Source organism: Chenopodium quinoa, unplaced genomic scaffold (genome assembly GCF_001683475.1).
Source record: "Chenopodium quinoa cultivar QQ74 unplaced genomic scaffold, ASM168347v1, whole genome shotgun sequence".
In the NCBI taxonomy this organism is placed as follows: domain Eukaryota; kingdom Viridiplantae; phylum Streptophyta; class Magnoliopsida; order Caryophyllales; family Amaranthaceae; genus Chenopodium; species Chenopodium quinoa.
The window spans coordinates 3,062,947-3,086,802 of record NW_018742817.1 but is presented as its reverse complement, the minus strand read 5'-3'; the positions used below and the strand labels follow the sequence as shown (position 1 = coordinate 3,086,802).

The following is a 23,856-nucleotide window of genomic DNA, read 5'->3' as shown; positions in this document are numbered from 1 at the left end:
GGAAGAACAAAGCTCACCTGAGCTCCTGCTAAGCACAACAAGGAGAAAGAGAGAAAAAGAGCCCTCAACAACCAAATCAGGAAATCAGTGAAGCCTAACCTACGAGGTTTCACCAAATACAACAAAGAGACTGCTGTACTAAGGTCTAGTTACTGCTACACCTTGTCCCAGCAGCAATTCCGGACAAATACGTAGACTATGAAATAATCAGAAGGTAAAATAACAGAAACATTCAGCAAGATAAATCATCATAGTCACAAAGCTGAACCCCTGCCCACCAAGGCAGAGTAAACATCCAACAAGTTAATTACAACATATGCAACACTGAGCCCTCGTCTACCAAGACAAGGAAACACTCAATGAATATAGTTGGAAAAATATAAAGTTAAGTCAAGCTGGACAAGTCCAGCAACAAAGGATAAAATGTTCAGCAGAAACACATAGAAATATAATCTTTGGCGGCTATACACCCCAAAGATAGCAACAAAAACTACTTGGTTACTACAGATCTAGGTGAGGGGAGCTCAGAAGAACCACTGGAGTAGGAGGGTGACAACCACCATAGCCTTTATTGGTCACCAGCCAAAGACTCCACTCCAATAGCCACAACAACATCAGGGCAGAGAGGAACCTCCAAGTTCAGAACAGCGTGGTTAAGAACCTTGCAGCTAATAACACGAGGATGATTAGCAGGGAAATCAAATGCGCCAGGCTCTCCCGCAACCTCAACCTTAGCCCAAAAAGCGTCGAAACGAGCTTGCTGCTCCTCACCCTCACCATATAAGCTGCTTACGCACCGAGCTGCAGCCTCCCATCAACCATCATGGCGATTAGCCAGCAACTTAGCAAAAGCAGGGGAGAGCACGAAGGCTTTGAGTGCCTCCTTCCTGGCAGCTTCCAGCTCAGCAGTGTGCGCAGCTCGCAGATCTGCAACCTCTGCCTCCAACGTTTGCACCCTGGCTTGAGAGGTCTTCAGTTGCTCCTCGCAGCTCTTCAACTTGGTATGAGTGAGCTGAAATTCTCCCAACTGGAGCTGCAGGGCGTTTTCCCTCCCCCTCAGTGGAGTCACTTCACTGGCCATAGCATCCCTCTCAGCCTGAGCTTGTTGAACCTCCAAATTCTTCTGAGAGAGAGTTATGCCCTAATTCTGATACTCCTTCTCCACTGACAACAGAGCATTGGATAAATCTCCTACAGACATAACAAGCTGCAAGAAAGGCAGAGGGAAGGAGAAGTGATCCAAAGAAAAAGTTAACTAAAAATAAAAGTAAAACAAGACAGTAACAACAAAGCAAGCAGCGAAGAAAAGAAAAGCTAAAATGAAAAAGAGAAAGACAAAAAGCAGAAATTAACCTTCTGCAGGTCATGGCAGGCCATAATAGCTGGGAGGCTGACTGAGCTGCGCATAGAATCATCAGGAAGACGAACCCCTTGAGTCAAGCGGTACCCCAAGGTACCACCTTTCTGAGGGTCGTCCACAAACAAAGACTCATCACCCCTCACATTCATCAAGGGCCGAAAGGGAGCATTCTCAGCTCCAGCAGGGCAAAGTATTGAGCGGAGATGGACATCAATGAGACCTTAGAAAACTCAATAGCCCTAGTAGGGTGGAAAGTTCCTCCAGCAGAAAGTAAGGTAGCAGACAGAGGGTTCTCAAAAGCATCACTCAAGAATTGATGAACACAACGGTCAAGTTCACCGGAATTCTGAGTGTCCACCCCCCTATCAGCATTCCCACCTGGAAGCCCGGTGTTGGCAGATCTAGATGCAAGAGGATCAGGACCAGGAGAGGTGCGAGCCTTTTTCTCTACCGGCTCATCTCCAGCAGGGGCAGAGGACACTAGAACATCCTCTAAGTCGATAATTGGACGATCTTGTTGGTAAGAACCCCTGTCCGGGAGAGCCCACCCCTTGAATCACTTCGAAGCCGCCCTCTCAGCCCGTAGGGACGCGACAGAAATCTAGGAAGCTCCATGACAGTCTCGTTAGGGAGCTGGAAGTCAGTGGCTGCAGCAGAAGGGACAACAATATCCTTCGCAGCAATAACATCATTGAAAGAAGAAGGAAAGAGCAGAATATGCTCAACAGAAGAAATGGTTTTTTCACCCACAGTAGCAGTCTTAGCCCCCTCAGAGGAAAACTGGAGAACACTATCAGAAAAATCATCGGCAGTAGCTTTTAGATCATTAGAAGCTTAATCACGTTGTCTTTTGGCAGTAGAAGTCTGAGGTGCCACCTAGCCAGAAGCCGCGACAGACTGCTTCTCAGGGGAAGCATCAGGCGCCACTAACGCCTCAGATTCTGAAGCTACCCTTCGAGGAGTAGGCCGAGTCTCATGCCTACTCCCAACAGTAGAGGACGAAGGCTCGGCCTCAGCGCGGCTGGACCCAGCACGCTCACCAGTAGTTGTTGTGCCAACGACAGCCCGCAGCTCAGCAGGAGCTAGACGCACTTCACCCTTCAGAGAGCCCGCAAACACCTTCAGCGTGTCAAAGAGCTGAGGAGGATTCTCAAGGGTAGCAGTCAAAGGGTCTTTCCAATTATTAGCCAGCCCAAGCATACGCTTGTCGAACTTATCATAGCCTGAAAAGCAAAAGGGCAGAAAAGTCAAGTAAGGCAAAGAAAAAAAAGAGAGAGACGAGGAAGAAAAAGAAAGAACAGAAAGTGGAAAGCTTACTAGACTCATGCGTAAGGCAAAAACTCATGGCAGAGAGCTGCTCGTTGCCCACAATATAGATGGAGTTGGGCAGCCAGACCTTGGGGAACTTAGAATCACCAGTCCCCGCTCCCTGCAGAGCCGCAAAAGCTTCTGTCTCACGGGCAGGCTCAGCAGGGGAGACTGTGACTCCAGCCATGTTGGTGCGGATCTCTCTGAAGTTGTGCGGGGCAGCAAAATAGGAAGGCACCTTCACCTAAAAAAATTTACCAGTCCAATCCCTGAAGCGGCTAAGTTTTAGGTAGAACAAGACCCAGCTCTCCTTGGGAGCACCACAATACCACCCTGGCTCAGTCCTAGAAGCAGATCTCTTCAGGCTCATCAGAGACTTGAACAAGTGCAGGGACTCATGATACCTTCAAAATCTTAATAACCACAGCAAGAAGATCAAAGTGTGAAGGGAAGCAGGATGCACCAGAGATATACAAATGTTGAAGGCACGTAGCAACTTCTCCAGGGTAGGGTCCAGGGGGAACCTCAAGCCAAAATCCAGCTCTGAAGCGAACACATCAATGTGACCAGCAGGAGGAGCTGATAGCTTCGCACCATCAGCATGGAGAACCAGCCCGTAACCCTCCCCGAAACCATAGAATTTCTGCCCAACAGCAGCCAGATCCAGCCTCTTAGCATCCTTACGCCAGCTGGAGTCCAACACACAATTTTTGGGCCCATAACATTTGTCATCCAGAAAAAACTCAGTTTTTCCCTCCTCTACGGGCTCCACAACGTAAGTGGGCTCACAATCATAATAGGAGCGGTCACTGGGAGGCTCAGTCATCCTGCCCGATTGAACAGTTGGAGAAGGAGGCGGTGATGGAGTCTCAGTATTGCCACCTCGCACTACATAATGATCAAACCGATGCACGTCAGCCATGTTATCAAGCCCAGCAAAACTGTTTAAAGGCTGAACATGGGGAATGAGGTTAACAAGAGACACGTCAGGGGGATTAGCCTTGACAGCGTTAGCTAACATTTTATGACGCATTGCGCGCATCCTCAAACGAGTGAGATGGGATAAAGGAAACCCATCCAGCATGAGCACCCGCCCGCAATAAGGATCAAAGAAATCAGGACGGGGTTCGCGCCGGAAAGGGCGAAAAGCACTACCCTCAGCGGGATGACTACTACCTGACCTAGACGCAGCAGCAAGAGTCGCAGCAGTACCCATCCCGCTCCCAGCAGGGGGAAAGTCAGAAGGCATAATAGTTTGAACAGGAATAGGAGAAGAAGAAGGAGAAACAAGGGAAGTGTGCGCAGGGCGCTCACCTGAAAGAGAGGATCGAGAAGAAGAATCTGATCCAGTGGCCGTTGGAGGCTCACTCATGTTTTGACTATCAGAAGCGTCAGACATGATGAAATCAACAAAGAAATACAAGTCCATAAAGAGAATAAAAAGCAATGGGGCACCAGAAAATCAAAAGATCAGTTTAGGTAACAAGAACAATGAAGGAATAAGGAGAAAAAATCAAGAATGCAATTACAACAACAACAAGGAGAAAAATTTGAACAACGACAGTTGGGAAGAATCAAAAGATACAATTTTGTGACGGAAAAAGGCAAAAAGAAGCGAAATTTGGTAAATACATATGACAAAAGGGACAAAGTAAGTACCTTTAGGGGAAAAAGTTGCAGAAGCAACAGAATACAACAACAATGGTGTAGGCGTCGCTCGAAGTGCACCTACGTTAAAGCATGTGTGAATATGCTTGACACTCTTAGGAAGTGGGAATTGACGTATACGATTAGGGACAAGGAAAGTAGGGAGCCGCCAACAAGTTTTTAAGGAACTTGTAAACCGTTCATGGATCATAGAAAAGCAACCACGATAAGGGACAACAATAGGCAACAACGATTGTACGAAGTGAGTCATGGAGTCACATTCACCCATATTAGCCTCTACTCAATTCTTATAGTGAAAAGAATTCCTGCGATCTAAAAGGCATACAAACAAAGATTCAATTTGCTCCAAACTATTATTATGCTAAATTGGTTGAATATTAATGCAACACATAATTCTAAAATAGTAGTGATCACTTCAATTAACAACAAGATTAAAAAGGATCCTAAACCGGTTGTCCAAATTATCTTATTAGGCGTGATTTTCAATTACATATTTCCTTTAAACATGCAATATGGTGATCAATAAATAATAATAAAATAAACATTAATATTGGAAGCAATTTAAAAATAAATTGTTAGTCAAATCAAATATAAAATAACCTAATCATGATACTAGCAATATAAAAAAAATAAAATAAGTAATTAAATTAATTAATTACTCACATTCCGCGCGTTCCTTTAAATTGCTACATCATGAATAAATTGTTAGTAACTTCAATAAAAAAATATAAAGCAAATGAAAATTAAATTAAATAAATAAAAGTAGAGTTAATTTGGTCCAAACCCTCGGTTAATTATACCTTTCACGCCTTGGTTTAAGTATAGAACTTCGGGTATTGTATGGACTCCTTGGAGTGCTTAAGGGAAGAATGGTGTAATTAGGAATATAGGTTTAAGGCTTAGCATATGAAAGAGAGAAGAAGAATGATTTTTGGTGTCAAAGAGAGAAAGAGAGAATGATTTGATGATCAAGCTTGTTGATGATTGGAAAAGGGGTGATATGACCTCTATTTACAGAGACAAAAAGAAGGGTCGAAAAAACAAGATAAGATCCGAATTAAATCGGAATAAAACTCGATAGACTGCAGTTTTTACGTTTTTTGGTTTTATCATATATTTTGATCCAGAAATCGGAATAAGATGAATAAGATATTTTTGGAAATATCTTGAAGTCTTATTTCTAACCCAATTAGAATCAGATTAAAATATTTTTTAGAATAAAAGATATGGACGAAATAGTGAGACGGTGTCAGTTTTGGATAGAGTTTGACATTTTATTCATATCTTTTCCGTTATAGCTCGGAATTGATATTATAATACATCATTGGAAAGATAATTTCAAGGGTATCCAACCATATAAAATTTGGATAAAAACTATGAATCAAGAAAATAATATCTGTCTATTTTTGAATGTCTTTTAATTCGGATATAAATAGGATTTTCAAAAAAAGGAGTTTTATTCAATTTCAAACTCTTTAATCTTATCTTTTCAAAAAGGATAATTAGGATCTTTTAGAAACTTATAGAAGCTTCTAATAATCCTAATTGTTTTAGGAATTGGATCAAATAATTTGGACCCTCCACATGATCATTGGGTCGTAGGTAAGGTGGGCTTAGGTTTGGTTTGGGCTCAGTTTAATATTTTGACCATAACTTATTCGTTATAACTCGGATTTGGGCTTATAATATATCGTTGGAAAGCTCGTTTCAAGCCCCGTCCAAATGTTAAATCATTGGACCCTGATTATGGACCAAAATAAACTGTATTAAACGTTTTTATAAAAAGAACACGAAATGAATGATTTTAAAGGACACGAAATGAATTATTTTGGGTTTAAAGGCACGAAAAGAGAAAAATAGGTTATGATTTGGGAAAATGAGATAAAAGTTGGGTTGGTTTATGTTATGGAAATATGGATTTAAGCACTCCAAGAGATTAAATACTCAACCCGACCAATAATGGCGGTGAAAGGTTGTTCATCATCGGGTTTGGTTTTGGGGAGACATTTTTAGGTGTCTACAGAAGCCCTCACTTTGACTGAGTTTGTAGAAACGTCAGTTTCAAAAACGATAGTCAAAGTAGTCAATAGGGACGGAGAATGAGTTAAGACGTTCTGCGATCTTAAATCACTCTTTATACGCCGATACCTGAAGAAAAATGTTAATTCCACACATTAAATAGTAAAAGGATAGAATACGTATCTGGCACCAGTGTATTGGTGACAAATGAGTTTGGCAGCTTCATATGCTTGAAGGAATCCACCAGATGACGTTTGTTGAAATTTTTTCCATGCTTGAGGAAAGCTGACAGATGAGTTTGGTAGCTTTCTAAGCCTGAAGAAACTTACCGGATGATACTTTACATGCCTGAGGAAAGCCGACTGATGAATTTGGTGTCACTCTATGCCTGAAGAATTCCACCGATAATGCCTTCCATGCTTGAGGAAAGCCGATTTGGCGGTTTTCTATACTTGAAGAAAAATCCAGCGGATAGTACTTTCCATGCTTGAGGAAAGTCGACAGATGATGAGATTGCAAGTCTCTGTGTATCGAGAACCTTGCGTCATGAAATGATGGTGGTTCTATTGTCCCCGAACGTGGGCTGTAGATGGTCCACTTTTCCCCGGACGTGGGATGTAGACGGTCCGCTTGTCCCCGGACGTGGGCTGTAGATGGTCCGCTTGTCCCCGGACGTGGGCTCTAGATGGCCCGCTTGTCCCCGGACGTGGGCTGTAGATGGTCCGCTTGTCCCCGGACGTGGGTTGTAAATGGTCCGCTTGTTCCCGGACGTGGGCTGTAGATGAGACTTGCAAAATAAAATTTGCCAAGGGACTCGTATATACTGTAATTGACTTGACCAACTAACTTGACCAAGTTTGACTTGACACGACATGACATGACATGAGTATGACTTGTGATTGTATAGTTTGAGTGTGTGTGTGCAAACACAAGCAACCGAAAATGCAAAAGCAAAAAACTTCCATCATTTTTGTCATGAGACGAGTGGAGGGTACCGACTTTCTCCCGAAAAAGAAAGACGTGAAAAATGAAATTTTATTTTCGAACTTCCCTCGATAAAAATTTTGAAAAAGTTTTTGAACTTCCCCAAAATAAAATAATGAAAAAGGGAAGAAGTTTTGAACTTCCTCCTTGAGCAAGACGAAATGAATCCTATGGATTGAATTGCTTGTCCTGAAAATAATGTATGCATGATACATGTTCTTAAACCAGGAGGCTAAGGACAATTACATCATGTGACACGATAGATGATTGAACTTAAGTCATGGAGCTAAGCGTCATATATGGTGTAAAGAAGCGATCTTGAACATCACTTAGGTTTGGAAGCTAAGCACGTATATAGATGAAGTGATTATGAACGTTGCTTAGGTCAAGGAGCTAAGAACGATATTCTTTGTATTATTACAAATCGTTGATATAGAAATGTTACTCAGCACATTATGCGATGCATGAAACAATGAACATTGCTCAGGTCAAGAAGCTAAGCAAGTATACAACGTTTCTTCTGATGAATGTTGTCTTGAAAGATGATGAAGCATGCGCGGTAGGGAAACAAGATTTCATGATAAAGGGTTCCTAAGGGAAAGATGATATGGATATGTATGTGTGAAAGTGATACTAAGGTGAGGCTGCAAAGGATATGGTGATGGAAATATATGTGTGAAGAGTCAAAGATGATGATTCTTTAGGCTAGGTAAGCTAATGTGATGTGGGTTCAAGCCCCCAAGTCTAGCTCTAAATGGGTAGGGGTAAGCATTGGATATTCTTTGACTCGATCATGCATGGATATGAATATGAATGTGGCCGCACCTTGATTTGAGGTTGCCTACGTATCCGTTAGGAATCAGGCCAAACGTAGCTCTAACCGAACTTTGCACAAGTGTGTGCACACCTCAAAGAGGTCTTTCAAGGGTTGTAATGTTATTAAGCTGATGGTTTAAGGAAGAAAGGGGTAAAAGGCTCAAGACCCGAGAGAAGCCCCCAAGATATGCAATTATGTATTAGACTTTGCAAGTTTTATTTTTCATATATATATATATATATATATATTTTTTTTTTTGAATTTCTTTTCTTTTTTTTTTCATTCTTTTGAATCATTGTAGGCAATCTCAGATCATGCGGTCCATCACTCACTTAGCATTCATGTTACTCAGGCACGGTACCAAGCACTCGATGAGATACGCAATTTGAGACGTGTTCATATCAAAGACATTGGAACACTTGCCTTTAGACATTGTGTTTATTGTTGCTTTGCTATTTCTTTTTTTTACTTGCTTTTTGAATGTTATACAATTACACATCTTCCAATCCCAGGGTTAAGTGAATGTGGGTTAAAGAAATGAAGGCCAAACGTTAGACGAGGCTCAAAGTGGTTGATGAAGAAATAGATTTGTGATTGAGTGGTTAATGGGGAATGAATGGGTTCCAAAGGTGCCTCAAGTCATTGGTGTACCTTGTATTTTGTTCGGCAATTTTGTTTTTTTATTTTTGCTAATTACGTGATCGAATGTAAGAAAGAGATGCTCATTTATGAAGAAGGTAAGAAATGTGACACTTAGACACATGGATAAGGAGAGCCTATGCTAGACTTTTTAAGGGAGGGTTTGAAACAAAAGAAGAAGAAAACATGAAATCTTGGTGAGAAACTTGCATAGTGCTTCATCTTCATGATTGTTTATGAGTTACTTCTTGCTGCCTGGTGAGGAAAAAAGTTTGTTGTTGTTGATGCTTTGATTGGAAGGAAAGAAGGAAGGAGTGACGTTCCCCTTATACTTCCAACTATTGCCTAGTGATTTTAGACTCAAGTACTTTGTAAGGATGAACTCACTTAATGCATTCACTCAATACTCAGATTGGAAAGGAAGAGTGTAAGAAACAATTTTGAAATCTGATGGGAAAAACTCCACTCATTCCTATTACGACGGAAAACGATGCATGCATGGTCCTAGTATACGATCATAAACTATATAGTGCATTACTCAAAGACAAAGTGTGTGCAATGACTCAACATATGTGATTAGGTGAGTATATTAAGACTCGTGGTATGATCGCATGGCTAGACATGAGGATGTTGTGAAAAACAAAGGACCTAATGACCAAATAGCATGGAAAACTAAAAGACAAACTAACTTTATTAATTTTGTCCAATTTAAATGTTTATGCTATTTACTAGGTGAAAACGGTCCATTGAAAATCATTAGTCATAAATAATATCAACAACAATCAAAGACAAAGAACACATGTTAAGGTTAGCACAAAAATCGATCGCAAGAAATTAGGAAGAGGACTAGAATTCTAGAAGAGTTATGACTCATGGGTATAAAAAAAATAAATAAATAAAAATAAAATTCTATAATCCTATGTAATCCAAGTTGACACAGATTAAAGGACTTGGCTAAGACTAGCTTGACGCGATTTTTTTTAAAAAAAAATAAAATAAAAATGTAACGATAAAAAGACACCTAAACTGGACAGGTTGTAGTATATTGGTTATAACTTTTGATCTATGACTCTGATTAGGATGAAATTAGCTCCAAATGAACGATAAAACTCGGGGCTACAGATCCATAGGTTGTAAGACACGTACTCTTTCTAGAACTCCGGCTATGACCAAAACAAGTTGACTCTTGTGCAGTATAAGGGAATAAAAATCCGGGTGACTCAAAAATTAAAAAAAAAATCTATGACTTGACTCTATAAAAAAATAAAAAGGTTTTAATAAAAAAAATAATTAAAAAAATCAATAAAAAAAATGCACACATAATCACATCGTCATGAATGATGCAATGAAGTTCGCAACCTAGAGTCAAGATCTGTGTTCCACTATGGTTAAGCTTTTGGGTCTCAAAGGGTACCATGGTTAAGAGTTTGGACGCGTTAGCAAGGCAGCCTCCTTTGAGGGTGTATGCCAACGGGCGGCTCCGTGAGTTTGTGATGAGATCGAACTCGACTCCATGGTTTGGGTGGATTTAAAAACTCGGACGAACCCTTATTGCCATGAGCGTTTTCGGGTTGATAGAGCATAAATCCCCCGGGCTAGCCACATACGTAGAACACGTACTATTGTGGAAAAATAGGTAAGCTAAAATGCATATGCATATGTTACAATTCCAATTAAATCACAGGAAGAACACAAGCGTTTGAAGGAGAGAAATGAAGAGAGAAAATTTTGAAATGATAAAAATGGAGAAGGGAAGATGAAAAATTAGAGAAGTAAAAGAAGTGAATGTAAAAGGAGACAGTGAATTTAATACAGAGTAAAGAGGCGGTTGGGCACAAAGCAAAACCAAACCACCATGTCACTTCAGTAAAAGCAAAACTGACGGCCTGGATCATCGACACGTGTCCCACTCATGCAAACACTATTCCTAGACTTGACAATCCTGACCCAGACCCGATGACCCGACCCGAATGACCCGACCCATGACCCAAAATCGACCCGAAACAAGTGACCCGAAATTGACCCAAAACCCGAATTAACCCGACCCGAACCATACCCAACCCGAAGTGGAACTGACCCGACCTTGACCCGAAACCCAAAATGACCCAACCCGAAACGACCCGACCCGAGATGACCCTACCCAAAGTTGACCCGAGACCCGAAACGACCCGACCCGAAGTTAACCCGAGACCCGAAGTTGACCCGACCCGAAAAATGACCCGTCCTTTAACTTCTTTTAGTAAATAATTATATAAGTTATAAAAAGTTTATATTAGGAAATTACACATTAAAATAGACCCAACAACATCTACATGACTACATTGACTTTCATATAATAGCTAAAAAAGATGGTCAAAGTGAGATGTGTGAATAGTGCAAAATGTCAAATCGTTAAGAGTAATTTGGGATGGAGGGGGTATAAGAATAATTCAAAGAAATTATTACAACAATGACAATTATAATAAGAGTACGTATTAAAACTAAGATCAATAAGAGAGTGAGGTATAACTCAATTAGTTAGAGCATCCCTCTTAGTTTCAAGAGATCCTGAAAGTGATTCTCAGTCTAAAATTCTAAACACACAAAAAAAAAGGTTAATAAAAGTCAAACAATTACTATAATCCATGAAAAAATAGCCTTCATAAATATAGCGTTAAAAAATAAATAAATATATATACAAAATTGAATTTAACCCAATGAATCACCCGAATATGACTCGACTAGAAGTTGACCCGAAAATTGGACCCGAAAATTGACCAGACCCTAATTGACCCGACCCGAAAATTGAACCGACCCAAACTGACCCAACCCTAACTTGACCCGACCCGAACTCGACCCAAAGTGTTGACCTGATACCCGACCCGACCCGATTATCGGCTGACCCGAAATCAACCCGAAACCCGAAATGACCCCACCCGGCCCGAACTTCACCCGATAATCTTTAAACTCGAACTTGACCCGACCCGAAATGACCCAACCCATACCCGACCCGAATGACCCATTTTCCAGGTCTAACTGTTCCCGCCAAAAAAAAAACAACAAGATAATGAAAATAAAATTAATATGAATACGCACTTCAGCGGGAGTGATCGAAAATCCTCTCAGCGAGCTCGTCATTTCTAAGACTTCAGCGGGAGTGATCGAAAATCCTTTCCACAAGCTCGTCATTTCTCAGACTTCAACGGGAGTGATCGAAATTCCTCTCAGCGAGCTCGTCATTTCTAAGACTTTAGCGGAGTGACCGAAATTCCTCTCCGCGAGCTTGTCATTCCCCAAATTTAGATCCATTGTAAAACATGCAAACGATATGACAACACAGCCAATAATAACATAACCTGGCCTCCCAAGTCTCCAGGCCGCATCAACACCCTAGAGACTTGAGGGGCTAGGAGTGTGCAGATTAATTTAGCCGGACGACCCGTTGAGCCATGGCCGATAAGGCTACACGCTCAGAACAGATGGCGTGAAAAGAACATCACGCCATCTCTTGAGGGGCTAGTTGTAGGGGATAGCTCATGCTGAGCTATTCCTTCCAGCTGGGCTCAGTTAAGAAGAATGTACCTGCATATAAAGAGTCGACATGAGTGACCTCATACCACCTCTTGAGGGCTAGTTGTATAAGATAGCTCCCGCTGAACTATCGCCCAGCCCCCAGGGTGCGCACTCACTGCCGAGAAAGCAATTAAGGAGGGCTCATCAGCCTGGTGGAGTCAGCCCGTAGGGCTGACCAGGATGAACTTTCCACGAAGGAGATGGTACGACTATAAATAGAGGGTAAAGTACAACAATAAAGGGGTTAGACACTCAAGTTATTATACTTTCTACATCTCTCTAATTACACTTTCTCTCTCTAAACACTCTCTAACTTAAGCTTCGGAGAGGGGTTCCTCGAGCCACCCCCGAGGGCAGTTTACGTGTGCTGCCTTATGTAGGTTGTTAACGGGACTTAGCTCACCCAGCAGAACCCTTGGATCCATACCTGGAACAAATTCTTTAATCGAGGCCAATGGCCGGATGAATATTATTTAAACTACCGTCTGCTCCAACATGAGTACGACTGTCTGCTCCAACATGAGTCAAGCAACCGGCGACGTCCATTCGGGCGAATTCATCGAGGAGAAGCATCTCCTATTTGGGTGGCACATTTCTCTACTAAAACAACAAACGGCCCTACCGAATGCGCTAAGGTAGCGCTCGCAGTCGTTTGATTCAATCTAACTTGAAATCTAAAAAGCACCAAGTTGTCCGCGTGTTAAAGTGCAGACATATGACAACTACTATTTCAGGATTAGAGGCTATCAGACTGCCTGTTTTTGCTATGGGGCAAGGCAGGCGGACTAATAAGTTCTTAATTAAAATGTTAAGAGACTTAGCAATTTTACCATATTACGCGAGGCCTTTGGCCGGATGAATTTTGCTCTATGCAGCTGTATGCCGCTTGGTTTGGGGCAATCACTATAGTGATTGATTGACTCAGAAACCATTCATACTATTCAAAGTATCAAAATTTCTATGTCAATCAATCCACTCAACCGAAACCAAGCGACATCCGGCCAGGGGCAAGAACATTCGCATACTATACAGGTTAATAAACTTAGCCTAAATGCACAAAAATTGGAAGCTTTGAAATTTTTTAAAGCATAAACACCAATATAAACAAAACCAGTCAAACGACCAGATGCTTCATAAAAAGTAACAGCCGTCAAAATTGACGACTATGAATGTTAACTGGCAGAGCTAGGAATTAATTGACAAATCATCCGACCCCCCTGGTCGGTAAAGAAACATAATTACTCGGGACACAGGCCGGAAAAGCATAGAAATTGGCCATTCGGCCGCAGAAGTAAACAACATAAAGCTTAAAGATCAGGGGAGCTTCTCAGCATTGGCATCCGCCTTGTCCTCCGGCGCATGCTCCTTTGTTTCCTGATCATCCTCCTCGTCCCCAGAAGACGAGCCGCCAGACGAGCTGAACTCCTCAGAGGCATTCTTGGCAGACACCTTCTTCTCGGCCGCCTCCTAAGCCTCCCTGAGGAGCCAAGCATTGAACTCGTCATTTGCCTTATCAAACTGGACCTTCCAGGTTTGATAATCGGCAGACGGATGAACAACCGCCCAGGCCGCACGCATGATGACCTCATTATCGTCCATCATTTTTCTAACCAGGGCTTGTTTCTCCTCCTCCATCAAGGACCTATACTTAGTCCGGAGTTGGGTCTCCTGGTTGCTCAGCCGCCCTCGGAGTCTCTTGACCGTCTCCCCAAGGCTAGCCGCCTTGGACTCCGCCTCCTTGAGAGTGTCTAGATTCTCTTCAAGGCCCTTGACTTGGTCCTAGAGCTCCCTCACTCGCTGCTTGGCCGCGTCCAAGTTCTGCTAAACTTGCAGGTTGGTAGACGCTTGGGAATACAACATATCAAGTGTCAAAATCTCATTTTGAGCAATCTCAAACTGAGCTTTGTCCAGAGTAGAGGCGACCCGAGCATTCTCTGCATTTACCTCCCTGGTCTTCTCATTGAGGGGCCCTTTGAGACCGTTCACGCGAAGCATAGCCTGCAAGCGTCCAAACCAAAGAAGCTCATTAGAAACAATTCGACAAAAATATGTATTGTATAAGATAGCTCCCGCTGAACTATCTCCCAGCCCCCAGGGTGCGCACTTACTGCCAAGAAAGGAATTAAAGGAGGGCTCACTAGCCCGGCAGTGTCAGCCTGTAGGGCTGACTAGGCTGAACTCTCCACAAAGGAGATGGTACGCCTATAAATAGAGGGTAAAGTACAACGGAATGGGGGTAAGACAATCAAGTCATTATACTTTCTACATCTCTCTAAGTACACTTTCTCTCTCTAAACACTCTCTAACTTAAGCTTCGGAGGAGGGTTCCTCGAGCCACCCCCGAGGGCAGTTTACGTGTGCTGCCTTGTGTAGGTAAGTTGACGGGACCCAGTTCGCCCAGCAGAACCCTTGGATCCGCACCTGGAACAATTGGCGCTAGAAGGAGGGGGTAGGATCATCTAACCTGAGGTTCACCAATTGAGCTAGGGACTAGTTAGCTAACCACCATGGCCGGAGAAGAAACTGTACAGACACCCATGTCCAAAACTAATGAGACCAGCCAAACACCACAAAAAAACACCCCCAGAAACCGTCGATCCAAAAGGATTCGCCGAAAACCCCAAATCGACCATCTCGCAGAAATCCAACCCCATCGGACCGACATCAGCTGCTGCTAAAGCGGCGTCGAAACCAGTCGACCTGGTGGGATCAAACTCCATTTTCAAATACGAAATGCCATTAACAGGCGCGAACGATGAACTCATTGTTTCAGCACCCGCAGCTCAAAAACAGCAGCCCGTAAATATGCCAGCCATTCTGCAGAACCTCTCTAAGTGCAGTAAGGAGAAGCTGGCTGCAATGACTGCGGTCCTCACCAACATGGGTAAGGGGGCAAGTCCGTCACCGACAAAGGTAGCTGCTGAGCCCGTAGCGAAAAAGCCGGCGTCCTCGACCCTCACCCCTGAGCAGAAAGAGCTCATTCAGCTGAGGAAGAATGTATTGGAGCTGGAAGTTCGTAACCTGAATCTAGAATGGAGTGTGGAGGAAATAACCCCTGCTCGAATCAGCCCGGAGAAGCGAGTTCCACGTAGCAGGTCACCGACCTCAGAGCGAGGACCCAGCCCGGAGAAAGACAAAGGAGCGCGAATCCAGGTTGCTCCAGATGATTCCCCATTTTTCCGGGAGATTCTAGAGGAATCAATGGAGAAAGTAAAGATGCCAAGCTGCAGATACAACGGAACCACAATACCCAAAAGCCACATGTCAGCTTTTGAGAACCATATGGTACTTTACACTATGACAGAATCAGTCTGGTGTAAAGCTTTCCCGCCGACCCTGGAGGGGCTGGCAGCGGAGTGGTATGGAGCCATTCCCAAATGTTCTGCATACTCGTACAGCCAGTTGAAGAGAATGTTCATGGAGCATTTCATAACCCTGGTAGACCGAACCAAGATGACAACCGAGCTGATGTCGTTGGTTCAAGGGAAAGACGAGCCCCTGAGGGAGTTCATCACCAGATTCAACAAGGAGGCAACAACCATCCCAAATATGAGCCATGAGGTAGCGCTACTAGCAATGTAGAGTGGCTTACTACCAGGATCACCATTCAGAGCGTATATGGGGCGTAAGAGCCTCAAAACACTTGATGAAGCGCTGGGCAAAGCGCACGAGTTCATCAAAGCAGACGAGACTGACAGAGCAATGCTGGGTAGGAAAGCACCTGGTGACTCAGCTAAGCGGGCAGAGGTCACCCGGGCAAAGAACACACCCAGGGTGGACCAGCCGAGCAGGGCTGAGCAAAACCGCACAGAAGTGGACAGAGCAGTGGGACTAAGGAAGTCAGACCCAAAGAAAGGGCCAAGGCTTGAGAGGTTTGACCAATATACCCCATTAACCCATTCCAGGTCTCATATATTCAGCGTGAACAACGCTGATGACAAGTGGCAGAGACCCCCAAGGATGGTTAACAGAAATCGTGATACCAGCAAGTGGTGTGACTTCCATAGAGACCATGGTCACACCATTGAAGAATGCACGCATTTGAAAGACAACATAGAAGACTTGGTCAGGAGAGGGTACTTGAATCAGTTTAAGCAGCGCGATGACCCTCCTAGAAGGAGGGATGAAGATAGAGCAGGCCGCCCTGACCGCAGAGGAGGTCAGAGGGGCCCAGCCGGAGACAGGGACGTAGATGGCAAGCTAGAAGGCAGGGTGTACGTGATCAGCGGGGGCCCAGTACATGGGGGGACAGTCAACAGAGCGCGAGCTGACCTACGGGCGATGATTCATCAAAAAAATGACAATGATAAGCGTAGATGGCCACCTCTTCCCCCGCAGCCACAGGTCACGTTTGACGAGTATGACCAGAATGGCATAATTTACCCCCATGATGACCCGCTGGTGCTGACAATGAGAATCGCAAACTGCGAGGTGGAAAGAATACTAATAGACGGAGGCAGTTCAGCCAACATCATATACATCAGTGCGTTCAACGAGCTGAAGTTTGACAGAAAAGACCTGAAGAGGGTGAGCTACGAAGTCACCGGGTTTAATGGATCACGGCTTACCCCAGAGGGTATAATCAAACTCTTAGTCCGAGTAGGGGAAAGATCAAGAAGGCGTGATTTCCGGGCAGAGTTCCTCGTGATAAACTCCCCTTCACCCTACAATGTGATCATGGGAAGACCTCTCATCCACAAGATAGGCGGGGTGGTATCCACCTATCACCTTGCCATGGCTTACACAATTAATGAGGAACGGTCAGCAAAGCTCAGGGGAAGTCAAAAGACAGCCCAACAATGTTACATAACCGCCCTAAAGCAGCCCGCAAGAACCAGACAGCAACCTGGTTCAGAGAGAAGGCCCACTGAACAACCTGAGAGGAAGTCGAGGAAAAGGAAGCGTGAAGAATATCACAGGGAAAAGGATAAACAAAAGCTAGCAATGGAAAACTTTAAGCGCACAAAAGAGGAAATGGCCAAGCCACTTCCCAGTGGGGAGCACGTCACAGTCGAGCTCACAGAAGGTGACCCCTCAAGGACGATGAAAATCGGGAAAGACATTGATCCAGAAGTAGGGGTACACCTCACAGAGCTACTGAGGAAGAACAAAGACGTTTTCGCATTTTCGGCAGATGAGATGCCCGGAATTGACCCAGCAGTCATGGTACACAGGCTGAATGTAAAGGAGGATATTAAGCCGGTCAGGCAGAAAAAACGAAGCTTCTCCATGGAGAAAAACCAAGCAATCCAGGAGGAGGTGGAGAAGCTCCTGGAAGCAGGATTCATTGAACCTTATGACTACCCAGAGTGGTTAGCCAACGTGGTCATGGTAAAGAAAGCAAATGGCCAGTGGAGAATGTGTGTTGATTTCACAGATCTTAATAAGGCCTGCCCAAAGGACTATTACCCGCTGCCGCGGATATATCAGTTGGTAGACTCAACCAGCGGACACGCCCTACTAAGCTACATGGACGCCTATTTAGGGTACCATCAGATCAACCTGCATGAGCCAGACAGACAGAAAACCTCATTCATCACTGAAGGGGGAGTGTATAATTACATAGCTATGCCCTTCGGGCTGAAGAATGCTGGGGCAACTTTTCAGAAGGCAATGGATAGAGTATTCCTCCACCAGAAGGGTAGGAATGTTGAAGTATACGTTGACGACTCAATTGTTAAGAGCGTCACGCAGGCTGGACATATAATGGATCTGGAGGAAACATTTGCCACCCTGAACAAATATAAAATCAAACTCAACCCGAAGAAATGTGTCTTTGGGGTGAGCTCGGGAAAGTTCTTGGGTTATCTGATCAGCGAGAGAGGGATAGATGCCAATCTAAAAAAGGTCGAAGCAGTCCTTAGCCTACCTGAGCCTAAGTGGATCAAGGATATCATGCGGTTGACAGGCAGAATGGCCGCGCTGACCAGGTTCTTCAGCAAGTCAACGGATAAGGCCTTGCCATTCTATCAGTTGTTGAAGGGGAACAAAGAATTTAAGTGGGGGGCTAAAGAGAAAGAAGCCTTTGAGGGTATTAAGGAGCATCTGACTAAGCTCTCAACAATGATCAGCCCGGAGCTGAGGGAAAAGCTACAACTGTACATCTCTGCATCAATACAGACAATCGCAGCCGTTTTGCTGGTAGAAATACAAAAGCAGCAAAGGCTAATATACTTCGTGAGCCACGTGCTGACCGAGGCAGAGCAAAGGTACCCATTGGTAGAGAAGCTAGCCTTCGCAGTGGTCACAGCAGCAAGGAAGCTAAAGCCATATTTTGACGCGCATGTAATAGAAGTTCTCACAAACCACCCGCTGGAGAAAGCATTACAAAAAATGGATGCATCGGGCAGACTCTTAAAATGGGCAATTGGACTTTCTGAGTACGAATTAGAGGTCAAGTCTAGAGCAGCCATCAAGGCACAAGCTTTAGCAGACTTCATAGTGGAAGCTTCCTACGAGGAAAAAGAAGATGATGTTGGGGTCTGGAAGGTGGAAGTGGATGGGTCCTCGGCCCAAACGGCGAGTGGAGCAGGAGTCATAATCACATCTCCAGAAGGAAACGTATTCGAGTATGCCATAAAGATTAAGTTCAAAGCATCGAATAACGAAGCTGAGTACGAAGCGGCGCTGGCAGGCCTGCGTATGAGCCTTGCAGCCAGAGCCCGCAAAGTACACCTGCAAACTGATTCTCAGCTCATTGGCAGCCAATTGCAGGGGGCGTATGAGATAAGGGAAGCCACCATGCTGAAGTACATAACCAAGGTAAAGGAATTGGGTGCCCAGCTAGTCCACTTCCAAATAGATTTGGTCCCCAGAGCAGGAAACTCTCAGGCCGACGCCTTGTCCAAGTTAGCAAGCTCCACTTTACAAAGCCTAACAAGGACAGTGATGGTCGAAGTATTAGAAGAAAGCAGCATTGCCGAAAAAGAGCAGGTAAACTGCAGTGAAAGGTGAAGAAAGACGCCAACTGGTATGTAGTGATGAACGGGGAACTCCACAAAAAGGGCTTCTCAAAGCCGCTGCTGAGGTGTATTCCAGAGTGGTAGTAGGAGGGCATTATGGAACAAGCCCACTCCGGAATATGCGCCAACCACATTGGTGGAAAAGCATTGGGAGTAGAGGTCCTCAGTAGGGGGGCATATTGGCCAACTCTCGCACAAGACGCACTAGCATATGTGAAAAAATGTGACAAGTGTCAAAAGTATTTACCAGTCATAAATCATCCAGCAAACGATCTAACTCCAATCCTCAGCCCGATCTCGTTTGCTCAGTGGAGAATGGACATATTGGGACCTTTCACCACTGGGTCAGTGGGCAGGAAGTATCTCATTTTGGCGGTAGATTACTTTACAAAGTGGATAGAGGCCGAACCCACTAAGTACATAAAGGCAGCCCAAGTCAGGACATTCATATGGAAGAGCGTCATCACAAGATTCGGGGTGCCACAGTGTATAGTATTTGGTCATGGGTGTCAATTTGATTGAGACACCATAAAGGACTACTTGGGAGACATGGGCACAAAGTATGCAAGTGCCTCAGTCTGCCATCCGCAGAGCAATGGTCAAGCAGAAGCAGCAAACAAGCTGATCCTGACAGACCTGCAGAAGAAGCTGGAGGAGTACAAAGTCTTGTGGGCAGACCTAGTCCCGGAGGTCTTGTGGGCAAACAGGATCACTGAGAAGGAGTCAACCGGTAAGAGCCCCTTCACCCTAGCCTACGGGGCTGAAGCAGTTGTCCCAGTGGAAGTACAAATCCCCAGCCTGAGAATACATCACTATGAGCAGCAAGAAAATGCAAAGCATATGATGGAAGAGCTAGACTTTCCTGCCAGAAGTAAGGCTGAAAGCAGCTCTCAAGTTGGCAGCCCAGAAGAGCAGGATTTCAAAAGCTTTCAACAAGAGGGTCAAGCATAGGGAGCTCCTGCCCGGAGACTTGGTCCTTAGAAGGACAGCAGCAGTGGGAAGAGGAAATCAGCATGGAAAGCTATCAGCAAATTGGGAAGGCCCTTTCATCATTCACGAGCAAGTTGGACCAGGAGCGTTCCTCCTTGCATATCAAGAAGGACAGATCTTAAGAAACAGTTTCAATGCGGATGTGTTAAAGAATTATTTTGTTTAAACAGTCTAAAAAAATCAAACAAACAAACATAGTTGTTTCAAGTCTGATAAACTTTTATTCAGTCCATGTTATGTTAATTAAGGCATTTAAGCCATTTTTATTAAATGAAATACAAGCCTCTACGTGAGGAGTATGCTGCATAAATTTGTTTCATATGTTATGCCCAAGCATCATATGCTAACATGCAGAAGTCGAATAAAGACAATAACAAAGTGTCAGAGGCAAGAAGCACTCTAGCGCAAAGTGGTAAAGCAAACACATCCCTCACTAAAACTTCACCTCACCTGCTCACAGCAAAACAGGGCACCACCTCGGGGACGCCTGAGGGGGAAGCCTGACACGTTCAGCTGGAGCAGGAGAAAAAAAAAGGGGGGAAAAAGAAGAAGATGAGCTATGTGGGCAACACTAAGGCTCTCTTAGTCCCACGCAGCTTATCTCTTTGAGGGGGAGAGGAAAGGAGAAGACAACCAGACAATAAGCCCTTACGAAAAGAAGTAGGCACAAAAAGACAAAGTCGCAGCATAAACAAGCTGAATGACATAAATGAGTCACAGCAAAACAAGCTGAATGACAACTCACAAAATGACAAAGTCGCAGCATAAACAAGCTGAACGACATAAATAAGTCACGACAAAACAAGCTGAATGACAACTCACAAAATGACAAAGTTGCAGCATAAACAAGCTGAATGACATAAATAAGTCTCAGCAGGGAGGCCCAACCTACAAGGCCCCACCAAATGCAATAAAAATGCTGCAGCACTAAAAGATCTGGATACTGCTAAGAAAAGCATAGCTCCAGGCAAGTGTGCAAACAATAAAATAAACAACTGGCAAACAGCAGAAGAAGATCATAAAAAACATGCATTGTAAAGCTGAACCTCTGCCCCCTAGGGAAGATTAAACATTCAGCAAAACAGTCACGGGACAAATGAAGCCAAGCCCTCGTCCACCAGGACAAGGAAACACTCGGCAGGTAAAGTTAGGAGAACACAAATTCAAGTTAAGCTGGGCAGACCCAGCAATAAAAGACAAAGTACTCAGGAATTACACAAAGAAACATAATCTTTGGCAGGTATACACCCCAAAGATAGTAACAAAAACTACCTAGTTACAACAGATCTGGGTGAGGAAAACTCAGAGGAACCACTAGAGTAGGAGGGTGACAGCCGCCATAACCTTTATTGATCACCAGTCAAGGACTCCACTCCGATAGCTGCAGCAACGTCAAGGCAAAGAGGCACCTCCAAGTTCAGTACATCCTGGTTGGGAATCTTGCAGCCAACATCACGAGGATGATCAGCGGGGAGGTCAAACAAGCCAGCCTCACCTGCAGCTTCAACCTTAGCCTAGAAAGCGTTGAAGCGAACCTGCTGCTCCTCGCCTTCACCATATAAGCTGCTAACGCACCGAGCCGCAGCCTCCCATCCACCATCATGGCGATCAGCCAATAGCTTAGCAAAAGCAGGAGAGAGCGCAAAAGATCTGAGAGCCTCTTTCCTAGCCGCTTCCAGCTCAGCAGTATGCGCAGCTCGCAGATCTGCTATTTCCACCTCCAACCCCTTCACCCTGGCCTGAGAGGTCCCCAACTATTCCTCGCAGCTCTTCAACTTGGTCTGAGTGAGCTGAAATTCTCCAAACTAGAGTTGCAGGGCATCCGCCTTCTCCCTCAGCGGAGTCACCTCACTGGTCATGGCATCCCCCTCAGCCTGAGCTTGCTGGACCTCCAAATTCTTCTGAGAGAGAATTATGCCTTGATTCTAATACTCCTTCTTTACTAACAACAGAGCGTTGGACAAATCTCCTACAGACATAACCAGCTGCAAGAAAAGCAGAGGAAGAGAAGGGTGAGCCCAAGCGAGAGTTAACAAAAGAAGTTAACAAAATAAAATAAAAGTAAAATAAAGCAACAGCCACAGAATAAGCAGAGAAGAAAAGAAAGGGTGAAACGAGAAAAAGAAAGACCGAAAGCAGAAACTAACCTTCTGCAGGTCATGGCAGGCCGTAGCAGCTGGGAGGCTGACTGAGCTACGCGTAGAATCCGTAGGAAGACAAACCCCCTAAGTCAAATGGTACCCTAAGGTACCGCCCTTCTGAGGGTCGTCCACAAACAAAGATGTGTCAGCCCTTACATTTATTAAGGCCCGAAAAGAAGCGTGCTCAGCTCCAGCAGGACAGAGTATGGGGCGGAGATGAACATCAATAGGAACCTCACCAAACTCAATAGCCCCAGTGGGGCAGAAAGTCCCTCCAGTAGAAAGTGAGGTCGTAGACAAGGAATTCTCAAAGGCATCGCTCAAGAACTGGTGAACACAGCGGTTAAGTTCACTGGAGTTCTGGTTGTCTTCCCCACCAGCGTTCCCACCTGGAAGCCTAGTGTTGGCAGAGGCGGAGGCAAGAGGGTCTGGACCAGAAGAAGTGCGAGCCTTTTTCGCCTCTAGCTCATCTCCGGCAGGGGCAGAAGACACCGGATCGTCCTCCAAGTCAATCACTGGACGATCTTGCTGGTGAGAACCCCCTGCTCGGGAGAGCCCACCCCGTGAAGCGCTTTAGAGCCGCCCTCTTAGCCCGTAGGGACGCGGCGAAAATCTAGGAAGCTCCATGATAGACTCATCAGGGAGCTGAAAATCAGCGGCTGCAGCAGACGGAACAGTAGTATCCTTTGCGGCGGTAGTATCATCAACAGAAGAAGGAAATAGCAGAACATGCTCAGCAGAAGAAACGGGTTTTTCACCCGCAGCAATAGTCTCAATCCCCTCAGAGGGAAACTGGAGAACACTGTCAGCAAAATCGTCGGCAGTATCCTTTGGTTCATCAGAAGCTTGGTCACGTTGCCTTTTGGCAGTAGAGGTCTGAGGTGCCACCTGGCCAGAAGCCGCGATAGACTGCTTCTCAGAGGAAGCAGCAGGCGCCACTAACGCCTCAGAATCTGAAGCCTCCTTTCGAGGAGTGGGGCGAGTCTCACGCCTACTCCCAACAGTAGAGGACGAAGGTTCAGGCTCAGCACGGCTGGACTAAGCGCGCTCACCAGTAGCTGTCGTGCCAACAACAGCCCGCAGTTCAGCAGAAGCCAGGCGCACCTCGCCCTTCAGAGAACCCGCAAACACCTCCAGCGTATAAAAAAGATGAGGAAGATTCTCAAGAGTGGCGGTCAAAGGGTCCTTTCAATTATCAGCCAGCCCGAGCATACGCTTGTCCAACTGGTCATAGCCTGAAAAAAACAGCAAAAAAGTTAAATAAGACGAGGAAGGAAAAGGAAAGGCAGAAAAACTTACCAGACTCATGCGTACGGCACAAACGCACGGCAGAGTGCTGTTCATTGCCCACAATGTAAATGGAGTTGGGAAGCCAGACCTTGGAAAACTTGGAGTCACCAGTCCCCGCTCCCTGTA

General features: G+C 44.8%; 2 protein-coding genes across 2 annotated transcripts; both read left to right on the top strand.

Moving 5' to 3' along the window:
- The first annotated feature begins 15,965 nt into the window (after window positions 1-15,965).
- Window positions 15,966-19,301, top strand: LOC110726005. Its single transcript, XM_021905480.1, has one exon. The coding sequence runs from the start codon at window positions 15,966-15,968 to the stop codon at window positions 19,299-19,301; it is 3,336 nt and encodes a 1,111-aa protein (XP_021761172.1).
- Window positions 19,302-19,858: 557 nt separating this feature from the next.
- LOC110726003 lies at window positions 19,859-20,260 on the top strand. The gene has a single exon (XM_021905479.1). It carries the CDS (start codon window positions 19,859-19,861, stop codon window positions 20,258-20,260), a length of 402 nt encoding a protein of 133 aa, XP_021761171.1.
- The last annotated feature ends 3,596 nt before the right edge of the window (window positions 20,261-23,856 follow it).

What these genes read in the sequence shown, in the direction of transcription:
- LOC110726005 (XM_021905480.1), top strand. Translation starts at nt 15,966, where the DNA reads ATGGGGCGTAAGAGCCTCAAAACACTTGATGAAGCGCTGGGCAAAGCG.
- LOC110726003 (XM_021905479.1), top strand. Translation starts at nt 19,859, where the DNA reads ATGGGCACAAAGTATGCAAGTGCCTCAGTCTGCCATCCGCAGAGCAAT.